The sequence below is a fragment of the Colobus angolensis genome, unplaced genomic scaffold, assembly GCF_000951035.1.
Source record: "Colobus angolensis palliatus isolate OR3802 unplaced genomic scaffold, Cang.pa_1.0 Scaffold48, whole genome shotgun sequence".
NCBI classification, from domain to species: domain Eukaryota; kingdom Metazoa; phylum Chordata; class Mammalia; order Primates; family Cercopithecidae; genus Colobus; species Colobus angolensis.
Genome location: NW_012118265.1, coordinates 2,467,642 through 2,479,618, shown reverse-complemented (window position 1 = coordinate 2,479,618; position 11,977 = coordinate 2,467,642). Strand labels below are relative to the sequence as shown.

At 40.2% G+C, this 11,977-nt stretch overlaps 1 protein-coding gene across 3 annotated transcripts in view; it reads left to right on the top strand.

Annotated features, from left to right (window-relative positions):
• Positions 1-4,921: 4,921 nt before the first annotated feature.
• The window catches only part of HLTF (helicase-like transcription factor), a 54,584-nt gene continuing 47,528 nt past the window's right edge, over positions 4,922-11,977 (top strand). For all 3 annotated transcript variants that reach the window (XM_011958925.1, XM_011958924.1, XM_011958923.1), the window contains exons 1-2: positions 4,922-5,160; positions 6,599-6,806. In XM_011958925.1, the coding sequence (XP_011814315.1) occupies positions 5,141-5,160; positions 6,599-6,806 (228 nt within the window). In that variant the 5' untranslated portion in view covers positions 4,922-5,140. The remainder of the gene's footprint in view (positions 5,161-6,598; positions 6,807-11,977) is intronic.

Genomic DNA, 11,977 nt, shown 5'->3' with positions numbered 1-11,977 from the left:
ACAGCATTGTCTTGGTTATTTTTAAAAATGGTTCAGAAATAGTATTGTACCAATGTTCCTCATTTTGGTCATTGTACTATAGTTATGTACGATATTAAATTAAGTGGCATAAAGGATATGAGGCAATAATTTGTGCTAAATTTGTAATTTTCTGTAAGTCTACAATTAGATAAAAATAAAGTTGAATAATAGTTCATCATTTCTTTAATTTATTTAATAAATTATTTTATTTTATTATGGCAAAAAAGAAATACATGTTTAATGTAACAAATATTTTATATACATATAAGTAAAAAGAAGAAAATGAAAATTCCCTAATTTATCCAGCTAGAGGTATTTACTATAAATATCTAAGTATATATTCATCAAAATGTGTGCATATGGACATATAGCATGTATGAATTTCAATCACTCACTATATTTGCAAACATAAAACTTTATATATCTTTATTGAACTTATTTTTTCTTAAATCTTCAGTCTGCCTAATAGCAGGTAACCTAATTTAGTCACTTCTGAATAGTTCAGTCATTTCAAGATTTAAAGTCATTTAAATGCAGCTTTCAGATTTAGTTCCCTTCCTCTTACCTGCCAGGGAGGTTATGTTTGGACTCCATTCATCTTCTGCAGGCACCCATTGCAGATGTAACTCATCTCACCTCATCGTTGGGGACCAGCATCCTGCTTTTGTTTGCTTGAACCATGATCCTGGTAACGCCCTCCAGCCTTTGAAGGGCTAGAGGTTCACGAGGCTGCCCTGGGTCCCCTTAACAGAGCCAACTCAGTCACCTTTACTCCTTTACTACCCTGGCACATTTCTAGTTTCTGAGGTTCTCTCTGAGATCTGCAGAATACTGAGGCCACTCTCTGGGAAATATGGCATAGCTTCCTTTTCTTGTGTGATCTACAGAAACTTTGCTAGACTTTCTAGCATTCTCCCTTTGTGGAGACTGGCCCAGTGTGTATTCCAGGTCTTCTTTCTAAGACTCACTTAAGGGATTTACTCTGCAAACCCTCCTGCCTGTCATTCTTGAAAATTCTCCTCAATTGAACTTTTATCTCCTTTGCAGCGAAAGAAGTGAACAAACAAGCAAGCTCATAAGTCATCCTACTTTCTTCAGTCTATGAGTTATGACATAAGCTTAGAAGTTTTTGTATTGAAGCCAGACTTCTAGATATTCAGATTCTTCTCTTAAAGCCCCTCCCTGCTGCCTGGTCCCCGCCCCCACGCCAATGGCTTTAAAATTCTATTTTGCAAAATGTAGAAAACATTTTTTTTTTTTCGAGAGGGAGTCTTGCTCTATCATCCAGACCGGAGTGCAGTGGAACGATCTCGGCTCACTCCCATCTCTGCCTCTTGGGTTCAAGTGGTTGTCCTGCCTCAGCCTCCCAAGTAGCTGGGACTATAGGGGTGGCACCATCATTCCCTGCTAATTTTTGTATTTTTAGTAGAGACAGGGTTTCACCATGTTGACCAGGCTGGTCTTGAACTCCTAGCCTCAAGTGATGTGCCCGCCTTGGCCTCCCAAAATACCAGGGTTACAGGCGTGAGCCACCACACTCAGCCTAGAAAAGGCCTAGAAAAAGTGGCTCACACCTGTAATCCCAGCACTTTGGGAGGCCAAGGCGGGCAGATTGCTTGAGCTCAGCAGTTCGAGACCAGCCTGGCCAACGTGGCAAAACCCCCTCTCTACAAGCAATACAAAAATCAGCCTGGGGGTGGTGGCACTGTGCCTGTAGTCACAGGTACTTGTGGGGCTGAGGCTGGAGGATCGCTCGAGCTCAGGAGGTTGAGGCTACAGTGAGCGGAGATCGCACCACTACACTCCAGCCTGGGCTACTGGAGTGAGACCGTCTAAAAAAAAAAAAAAATTTTTTTTTGAGACAATTGTGAAAATTTGATTATGAACTAGTTATTAGAAGATACTAAGAAGTGATTTATTATTAATTTTGCCACGTCTGTAGTTTTTGGAGAAATTAGTGAAGGCCATTATCGGCAGAGTGGGTTGGGAAGTGACCCGAGAAATGAAACTACTGTGGGAGGAAGAGCCACATATGCCATTCTTGGATTTCAGGCTCACTGAATCAAACAGGGGAGTGACATGACATGATTAATTTGCATAAAGGTTCTGTGTGTGTGTGTGTGTGTGGCGGGGGGGGTGCAGATGAGAAGTGTTTGTCACTGGGAAGTGGCTGACTGGAGAAATTTTGGATTCCTTTCCTTTCCATACCATTCCTACCCAAATTTATCAGTAAACCTTTTGGTTCTCTTGGCTTCATCACCTTCCCTTTCCAAGCCACCACCATCTCTTATCTGAACACAATAATTTCCTATCAGTTGCTTCTATTCTTGTTTCCTGTAATTCTCCACAGAGCTGCCAGCATTTTTAAAAGCCTAAATCAAGTCATCCTCCTGCTTGAAACATTCAATGGCTTTCCATTGCAGTTAAAACACAATCTTTACTGGAGACTCTTAAGTTCCTATGTAATCTGGACCTTATCTTCCCCACCATCCTTTTAGTGCCACTTTTCTCCTTACTCACTGGCCAAACCCCACAAGCCACCCTACAGTTCATTTTCCAGTTACAAGTGTTCATTTTTCATATGTACATATGATGCTGTTATTAGAATAAATCAAGAAAAAAACAAAAAAGTTAATTTTTCAGAAAACATTATCTAGTATAATAGTTCTGAAATTGTAATTGCTGTAACATTTTAATCAAACTAGTACAAATTGTACTTGATCTTTGAAAATAAAACAAAGAATGATTAAGGGAAAGAATGTTCTACTCCTGGTTCTGGGATGTGAAATACTGATAACATAGAGAAAACTGTTGACTTTAAAGAGCAAATTTTAGTTCATTCAAAGCACATTTTTTAACCATGGGACAGTCATTATTCATAGATCTTAAGTCTTTTTATTTTTTTGAGACAGAATCTCACTCTGTTGCTCAGGCTGGAGTGTGGTGGCTTGATCTCAACTCACTACAACCTCTGTCTCCCTGGTTCAAGTGATTTTCCTGCCACAGCCTCCCACGTAGCTGGGACTACAGGCTTGCGCCACCACGTCCGGCTAATTTTTGTATTTTCTTAGTAGAGTCGGGCTTTCACCATGTTGGCCAGGCTGGTCTCGAACTTCTGACCTCAGGTGATCCACCCAACTCGGCCTCCCAAAGTGCTGGGATTACAGGTGTGAGCCATTGCGCCTGGCCAATCTTAAGTCTGAAAGAGCTACGTTCTCACATTTGGAATTTTTTCTTTGTCTAGTGAGCCTGACTTTCTTACTCTTACACACAAAACATCAATTTGAGCAATTTCTGGCATATTTTCCAAGAATTTATTTAAAATCTGGCACACCAAATGCTGAACTGTATTGCCATTTGCCTCAACACACTTCAAGAAGAACATAAAACAATTAAAATAATTTGAAATGCCATTGTCTTTATCTTCTTCATCAACTTTGGTCAAATGAAATAATACATTGCTTCAAATTCTATTGCTCATCCAAGGTTCATGATTACAGATCACTACAGTTTATTTACAATAATGAACAAATGTCTCTTGAAAAGCTGACTACCGGCCTGGCATGGCGGCTAACGCCTGTAATCCCAGCACTTTTGAGAGGCGGAGGCGGGCGGATCACCTGAGGTCAGGAGTTCAAGACCAGCCTGGCCAACATGGTGAAATCCCGTCTCTACTAAAAATACCAAAATTAGCTGGGCCTGGTGGCGGGCGCTTATAATCTTGGCTACTCGAGAGGCTGAGGCAGGAGAATCGCTTGAACCCGGGAGGCGGAGGTTGCAGTGAGCCAAGATCGCACCATTGCACTCCAGCCTTGGGGACACAGCGAGACTCCGTCTCAATAAAAAAGAGAAAAAACAGAAAAAGAAAAAAGAAAAGAAAAACTGACCACCTAATATTATTGTGTTGGCGGGCGTGTAATGTGGACCACTCTGTGATGGGCAAGTATTCTCCGGCAGTTACACGGCACCGCCTGTGCAGATCGGCGCCACCACCAGCTTCCCGCCCTGTGCGATTAAAAGGCCACCTTCGGGGACAGCAGCCTCCTCTCCATCCCCAATGCGCAGGGACCAGCCCTGACAGGCGTCGGCTGCAGCTGGTCCAAGGCTGAGGGTCCCAGGGCTGCATTCTCCTTCCAGTCACCTCAGACTCTGGAAAGCGAGCCGTGGAGGGCCTCAGAGCGCCCTTCTGCAGTTCCTTGGGGAAAACAAGGGTCTCCCCAGCTGGGCTGGAACAGCCACGTGCCCACGGGGAAAATGGCCCTGTCCACCATTTCCGGCAAACGCCCCCATAGCTGTGATAAACATATGATGGCATTCCTGTACCAAGAAAGGAAAATTTTCCTTAAAAATAACGAAAAGAGTTGGGGAGGGTACTCTTAAGTTCCATTTAAGATTTTCCAAACTCGTTGTGTCTCATGCATTCGCTGAGGCTTAACATGAAAATTTGGAGCTAAAGTCACCAGGGTTCACCACAGGGAATGAAACAAAGTATCTCGCCGGTAGCTCCAGGTCTGGTAAACCGTGGAGCTCCTTCAGTATAAGGCCCTATTATGTGCCACATTAGATGAGGAGAAAATAAGAGGAAGGATACGGTAGAGGCTTTAGAATGGGATTGAGTCTTAGGACTTGTGGGGTAAAGGAAAGTCGTTTCCCTCCGTTTGAGACAGGGAATCAAACAAAACGCCGGCACCGCAGGCACCGCGGTCGCACTCCCGGGGCCTCGTGGCTTTCCCGCGCGCCCGCCTTGGGGGCGGGGAAGAACCCGGATGGAACCACCCTTGCAGCCGGGACCCCCCGCAGTCTTTGAATGGCAGCGGGGCGGAGTTGCCCTCCCTTCTGTGCTCTGATTGGTTTGACTCCGCACTCTTCTCTTCGTGATTGGGCTTTCCTAGTGCCAGTCACAGAGCGACGCTGCTCTCCCAGATTGTTGCTAGAAGGAGACGGCGTCGACGTCTGACTAGACTCGCGGCGACTTATCTTTCAGTCGTGCGCTCCTTATCCGGCGCTCGGAATTTGTTCCCGGCTTCAGGGCTGCGGAACCTGGAACGAGGCGTATCGAGGCGGCTCGAGAACGATCCAGGGGAGCCGAGGCGCTCCTCTTGTCATCCCACTCAGCGCCATGTCCTGGATGTTCAAGAGGTGAAGGGGGCGGAGGGGGTGGGGCGCTCGGGGTAAGGGCCTGGAGGCGTCCCCAAATGAACCTGACCTTCCCCGCGTTCCTCCACGTTCCCCGGGCGATTTGTGCAGCTGTATTCGTTCTGTTGGTCGCATATGTGGCCGCGGGAGAAATAAATGCATTGTCTTGGCTGGCGAGTAGGGGCTATTAGGGCGAGTCTCGTGTTAGGGACTTGGGAAATCTCTGTCACCGACTGTGGGGTGCCTGGGGCTTAAAGCCTCTCGGCCCATGCGTTGTTCAACAAAACATCCATTAGATACCCACTGTGCGGCAGGCATTATGCTCGGTGGAGAGCCGAGTAAGATAGCCGTTGTCCCCAAGTGGCTCACAGCTTATGTGTATGCATAGACGTGCAGATACGTATTTGCGGAGGAGCTAATAGAGATATGCGCCACTTGCAAGGAAAACGCAGCGCAAATAAGCGACTGTTCTTAGGAGAATGGAAACTTTCTGCAATGCTCCAGTAGACTTCCCCTCACTTTTCATTGTCCAAATTGGTTTTTATGGTCATTCCCGAAACAGTTACACGTAACGGGTTTGGGGTAATGCTTAAACCAGCGACGGGAGGCGGGTACGGGTGGCTTGGGGCCAATTTCCCACGGTGGCGTGGTTTGGATACCAGAATAAAGTAAGTGTTCTGCTGGGAGGGAGTTACAGTGATGGATGCCGGATGTCTTTTCTGGAAAATTATAAACAACTTCGTGTACAATAATAGTTGTATTTTTGTAAGTCTTTTGTAGCTGAATCCCTATTGAAATTTTGGCATATAATTTTATTTTTTTAATAATTTATTTTTTTGAGATGGAGTTTCGTTCTGTCGTCCAGGCTGGAGTGCAGTGGCACAATCCTGGCTCACTGCACCCTCCGCCTCCCGGGTTCAAGTGGTTCTCCTGCCTCAGCCTCCCAAGTAGCTGGGATTACAGATGTGCGCCACCACGCCCAGCTCGTTTTTGTATTTGTAGTAGAGACAGGGTTTCACCATGTTGGCCAGGTTGGTCTCAAATTCCTGACCTCAGTTGATCCACTTGCCTCTGCTTCCCACAGTGCTGGGATTCCAGGCGTGAACCACCACATCTGGCCCATAATTGTATTTACAGACATCATATACATTTGAGTTTAGATGATTTTCACTAGGAAAGAGGTTAGTGAACTCTGACTAGGCTTTTCATTTTGAATTCCTAGGGGGCAGGTAGAAGAGCCAATATTGAAAACAGGTAAAGTTCCTGGGAAGCCTTCTCCACTCACTGCAATTCCTGCTTTAACGAGAGTAACTAACTATTAATCTTTACTGTGATTCCCATGTAAGATGTCGTTTGCTGAAGTAAAGCATGAGAAAACTACTCATATGGTCTTTGGAAGTACTTAAATATTGTTTTTCTTTGCCTTTAAAAAAAAAATTAGGGATCCTGTTTGGAAGTACTTGCAGACTGTGCAGTATGGAGTTCATGGAAATTTTCCACGCCTCTCATATCCAACTTTCTTTCCACGTTTTGAGTTCCAAGATGTTATCCCTCCAGATGACTTCCTAACTAGTGATGAAGAACTAGATTCCGTTTTATTTGGAAGTTTGAGAGGTCATGTGGTTGGACTACGCTATTACACGGGAGTAGTGAGTATAATAGTAGATAACTAAGTTAAATTTTGATTATATTTGTGGCGTTAATCTAGAAAATGAGAGAATTAGCAGGTGATGTGTACGGTTCATCTTTATTTTATTTTAAGTTAATGAAATATTTGTACCCAAAAAATAACAAATATCTCAAGTGACCTTCCCACCTCAGCCTCCCAGAGTGTTGGGGTTACAGGCGTGAGCCACTATGCTTGGCCTCAGTGCGTTATGTTTGGTTATTATGGGTAACACCCCGCCCCCACACCCCAGTGCCTTGTTCGTGTCGTCGATTTGTTGCAAAAAGGAGGTAGTTTTGTGGAATCTTCTGGATTTTATTCTTTCGTTTCTCCGTATGTTTCTTACTTTTAAGCATCTTAAATCTTTTTTATTTTTGGGTGTCTGAAGCATGTTCATCAGGAGATTCCTTGGGGTTTCGTGTTCTGGATTTGTTTTTCTCCTATATTTCCTTTACATTGGAACTTTACAAGTTGTTTTTTGATTGTCTGAAATGTGTTGTCTAGGAGATTCCTTAGGAAGAAACAGTATTTCGTAAGTTTTTGTCATAATTGTGGCATTTTATGAATGACAGTTTCATAAAATGAAAGTTGTGAAGGACTTAATGACAGTTGGGCTGAATTTAAAATCTTTGTGATACATAGTTTCTCTCCATATCCTAATGTTGTATAGAATTTTCAGGCCAGTGTGATTTTCTCTTTCACTTAAGAGAGTTGAATTTTTTTTTTTTTTTTTTTTTGAGACCAAGTTTCATTTTGTTGCCCAGGCTGGAGTGCAAGTGGCCTGATCTGGCCTCACTGCAATCTCTGCCTCCCAGACTCAAGCAATTCTCCCACTTCAGCCTCCCGAGTAGCTGGGACTGCAGGTGTTTGCCACCATACCTAGCTAGTTTTTGTATTTTTTTTTGTATTTTTTTGTAGGTTTTGGTTTGTTGTCCAGGCTGATCTGGAACTCCTGGGCTCAAGTGATCTGCCCACCTTGGCCTCCCCAAGTGCTGGGATTCTGTGCCCAGCCTCTAGTTTTTTCTAATAGCTTCTTGAAATCTATCAGTTCTTATTTCGTATCTGTATATTCTCTAGCTCTCATATGCATTTCTGAGCTTTTCTGTTTCAGATTTGTGCTAATTTTTCAAAACGTACATTGTTTTCAATAATTATTTTATACCACCATGAAATACTAGATTATGGTAGTTATTGATCTTAGAACAATCAGTATTTTTGATCTGAGAATAATCTCTGTGACCTCGGTAAGCTAGTGTGTGTTGAAAAAATGTAATCATCAGTTTTCTTCTTTTGCCAAATATATATATTTTAAATTTTATTTTTTCCAGGAACACTGTGTTGAGATATCATTTATTTTATAATTAATACATGTTTTTTTTTTTTCTGAGACAGAATCTAACTTGTGTTGCCCAGGCTGGAGTGCAGTGGTGCAGTCTTGGCTCACTGCAACCTCTGCCTCCCAGGTTCAAGTGGTTTTTCTGCAACAGCCTCCTAAGTAGCTGGGATTACAGGCATGCATCATCACACCCAGCTAACTTTTTGTATTTAGGAGAGATGAGGTTTTGCCATGTTGGTCAGGCTGGTCTTGAACTCCTGACCTCAGGTGATCCACTCACCTTGGCCTTCCAAAGTGCTGGGATTACAGGCATGAGCCATCGTGCCCAGCCATGTTCATTATTTTTAAATGGCTAAAAAAGCATTAAATTTTCTAAAGTGTATCATCCAGAACTGTAACTTATCTTCTACACTTGTGTGAGTATATGCGTGTAAATTGGAATCATATTACATATTAATAAAAATAAGATCATATTATCCCTAATGTGATTAGGAATATTAACTATATTGGACTTATAATTTCCTTATTGATGGACATTTTTGAGTTAATCACTATTATAAAAGAGTAATAAAAATTGAGGTACTATCTTTGCATACTTGTTATTTTAAGTTTTTTCTACTTTATTGAGATGTGGTTTACCTATGATAAAATGTACATATTTTAAATGTATGATCCTAGTGTTTTGACAAAGATGTATACCTGATAACTATTACCCCAATCAAGATACAGATTGTATCCATCTCCCTGAAAGTATCTTGTATCCTATTACAATCATTTTTCCCTGCTCCTGCCCTAGGCAACTGCAAGTCTGATTTCTATCACTATAGATAAGTTTTGCCTATTCTAGAACTTCACGTACATTGAATTATACAATATGTACTATTTTAAGTCTGGCGTTTTTCACTCAGCATAATTTAGGTACTTCTTTGGTCAATTTTGGTTATTTATATTTTTTAAGAAAAGCATCCATTTTATTTAGATAGTCGAACTTATTCCCATAGAATTGTGCATAGTAATCATTTGTCCTTATAAAATTGTAACTGTAATTTTCTGGAATTGGGATTTGGTGGTGTGACAAACTTGTGTTGCTCACAAGTGACCAGAACTCCTATTCCTGAAGGATTTTGAGATCAAGGAACATGTATTTAAACTCCCCTTTATGCCTTGGTTCTAGTTCCTCTTTCCAAGTTGAATAACCATTTTTTTGGTTGTTTTAAGTTGGTGCTCTGAACCTTAAGTTCAGTACTCTTAACTCTGAATTGTCAAATTTTGATAAAATGTGCCATTTTTTAAAAGTCTACCAGAACACAATTTTATATGCCTTATTGGCTCCATTAAACTTTTTAAAAACTTTGAAAAAAGGATAGTTGTATTCCTGTTTTTATTCTTTGCATTATACATTTGTGTCTTTTTTATTGATTAACTGTGACATCATTTCAAGGCACCCTCTCGTAGATTTTTCTTAATGATTGTGTTTCTTGGCTTAATAATTACTCTCTCACATTCGATTTTTCTACTTAGGTTCATTTTCTTTTATTTTCTGTTGGACTTGCAAGGTTCATTTTCTTTTTTTTTTCTGTTGGACTTGCAATTTGAGCCTTAATTTCAGTCATTTAATCTTTTAATCTTTAAACGTGTAAGTATTGCTTGCCTTTAGCCACCAAGATGTGTTATATAGTAGCATTCTTTATTTTTAACTCTGGTTTTTTTTATTCTTATTTTTATTTTTTCTTTGTTTTGTTGTGTTTTTTTTAAGTGTGTTTTCAATAAGCGTATGGTTAAATTTTTTATTTTTTGACCCATCAGTGTCTTTATTTTATAATAAGGTGGTTTATTTCTTTTTCTATTTTAAAATGCAGTTATGTGTTGATTAACAATGAAGATACTTTCTGAGAAATGTGTTAGGTGATTTCTTTGTGGGAACGTAGAGTGAATAAGATGTTACTTTACTAAATACTGTGGGCAATTGTAACACATTTGTGTATTTAAGCATATATAACATGAAAAAAGTACAGTAAAAATATTGTATAAAAGATAAAAAATGGTACGCTTCTATAGTGAAGCCCCATTATAATCTTGTGAAATAGCTGTTGCATAATATATGTGGTCTGTCATTGCTGAAATGTTGTTATGCAGGGTATGAGTATACTGTTATGATTAATTCTCATTCCTTTTGTTATCCTTTGTGTGTTTTTTATATGGTCTATTTTTTCTTGCTGCTGGAACCATGTTTTTGTTTTTATAGTCTCCAATATTTTGGCTCATATATTTTATTTAAAATTCTAGTAATTAGTTATTTGTAATGACAGTTAATGATAGCTTATTATGATTAATTACAATTATGTAATACCCTATTTGAGATGAAATGCTCAAAAATTGTTAGTTTTGTGCCCTGCTTTTTTTTTTTTTTTTTTGGTTATGTATTTTCTAGGATTTGCATAATGTGGTTTAAAAAAGATCATCCTGTAGGCAGTGGCAGAGGGGTGGTGACTGGGAGAGAGCGTAGCTATGCCTCGTAGATAATATCTCCAAAGGGCTAGAGATGAATGTCTGTCTAATACTTTGTTTGGTTCTGATTGTAATCTCTTTTGAGTCAGTAGACAGATGCTGGGAGAGGTTTCAAGCAGCTTTCTTGTATATTTTAAAGGAATTTTTAAAAATTGAGATATATTTATAATAAAATTTACCATTTTAAAGTATACAGTTGAGTAGTTTTTAGAATACTCACAAGGTTGTGCAACCATCCCTACAATCTAGTTCCAAAACATTTTCATTACTCCAAAAAGAAACCTCATTCCCATTTGTAGTCACTCCCATTACCTCTACCCCTCATTCCCTGGCAACCATGAATCTTTCTACTTCCTGTGTATATGGATTTGCCTCCTCTTGACATTTCATGTAAATGGAATGATACAATATGTAGCATTTGGGTCTGGCCTCCAATACTCACTTTTATGTTAAATAGATTTTTTTTAGTGTACCATTTTAATTCCCTTGTTTGTTTCTTTTACTATATATTTTGAGTTACTTATGATTGCTTTAGGGACTACAATTAACAACTTAATTTATAAGAACCTAGTTTGGATTAGTGCCAACTTAATAGTATATAAAAAAACTTTGCGGCCGGGCATGATGGCTCATGCCTGTAATCCCAGCACTTTGGGAGGCCAAGGTGGGCGGATCACGAGGTCAGGAGATCGAGACCATCCCAGCCAATGTGGTGAAACCCCATCTCTACTAAAAATAGAAAAATTAGCTGGACATGGTGGCACCTGCCTGTAGTCCCAGCTACTCGGGAGGCTGAGGCAGGAGAATCGCATGAACTACGGAGTCAGAGGTTGCAGTGAGCCGAGATTGTGCGACTGTACTCTAGCCTGGCGACAGAGCAAGGCTCTGTCTCAAAACAACAACAAAAAACCCCGAAAAATACTTTTGCTCACAGCTCCATCCTTTTGCCTTCTTTTGTGCTGTTATCATACAAGGCATATCTTTATATATGTAGTATACCTATCAACAAAGATTTAAAATTTATATACTTTTTAGTCAGGACAAAAATTACAAAAAATTATACTTAAAAATTTATTTTTTATTTTTTTAAATAATTTTTTTTTTTTTTGAAACTGTTGCTCTGTTGTCCCGGCTGGTCTCAAACTTCTTTTAACAGATTATGATGTGACCAGGTGTAGATCTCTTTGAGTTTATTTTAGCTGGAGTTTTTGAGCGTCTTATATGTGTAGAGTAGTGGTTTTCATCAAATTGGGAAGTTTTTGGCTGTTATTTCTTTAAATTTTTTTTTTTTTTTTGCCCCTTTCTCTTTT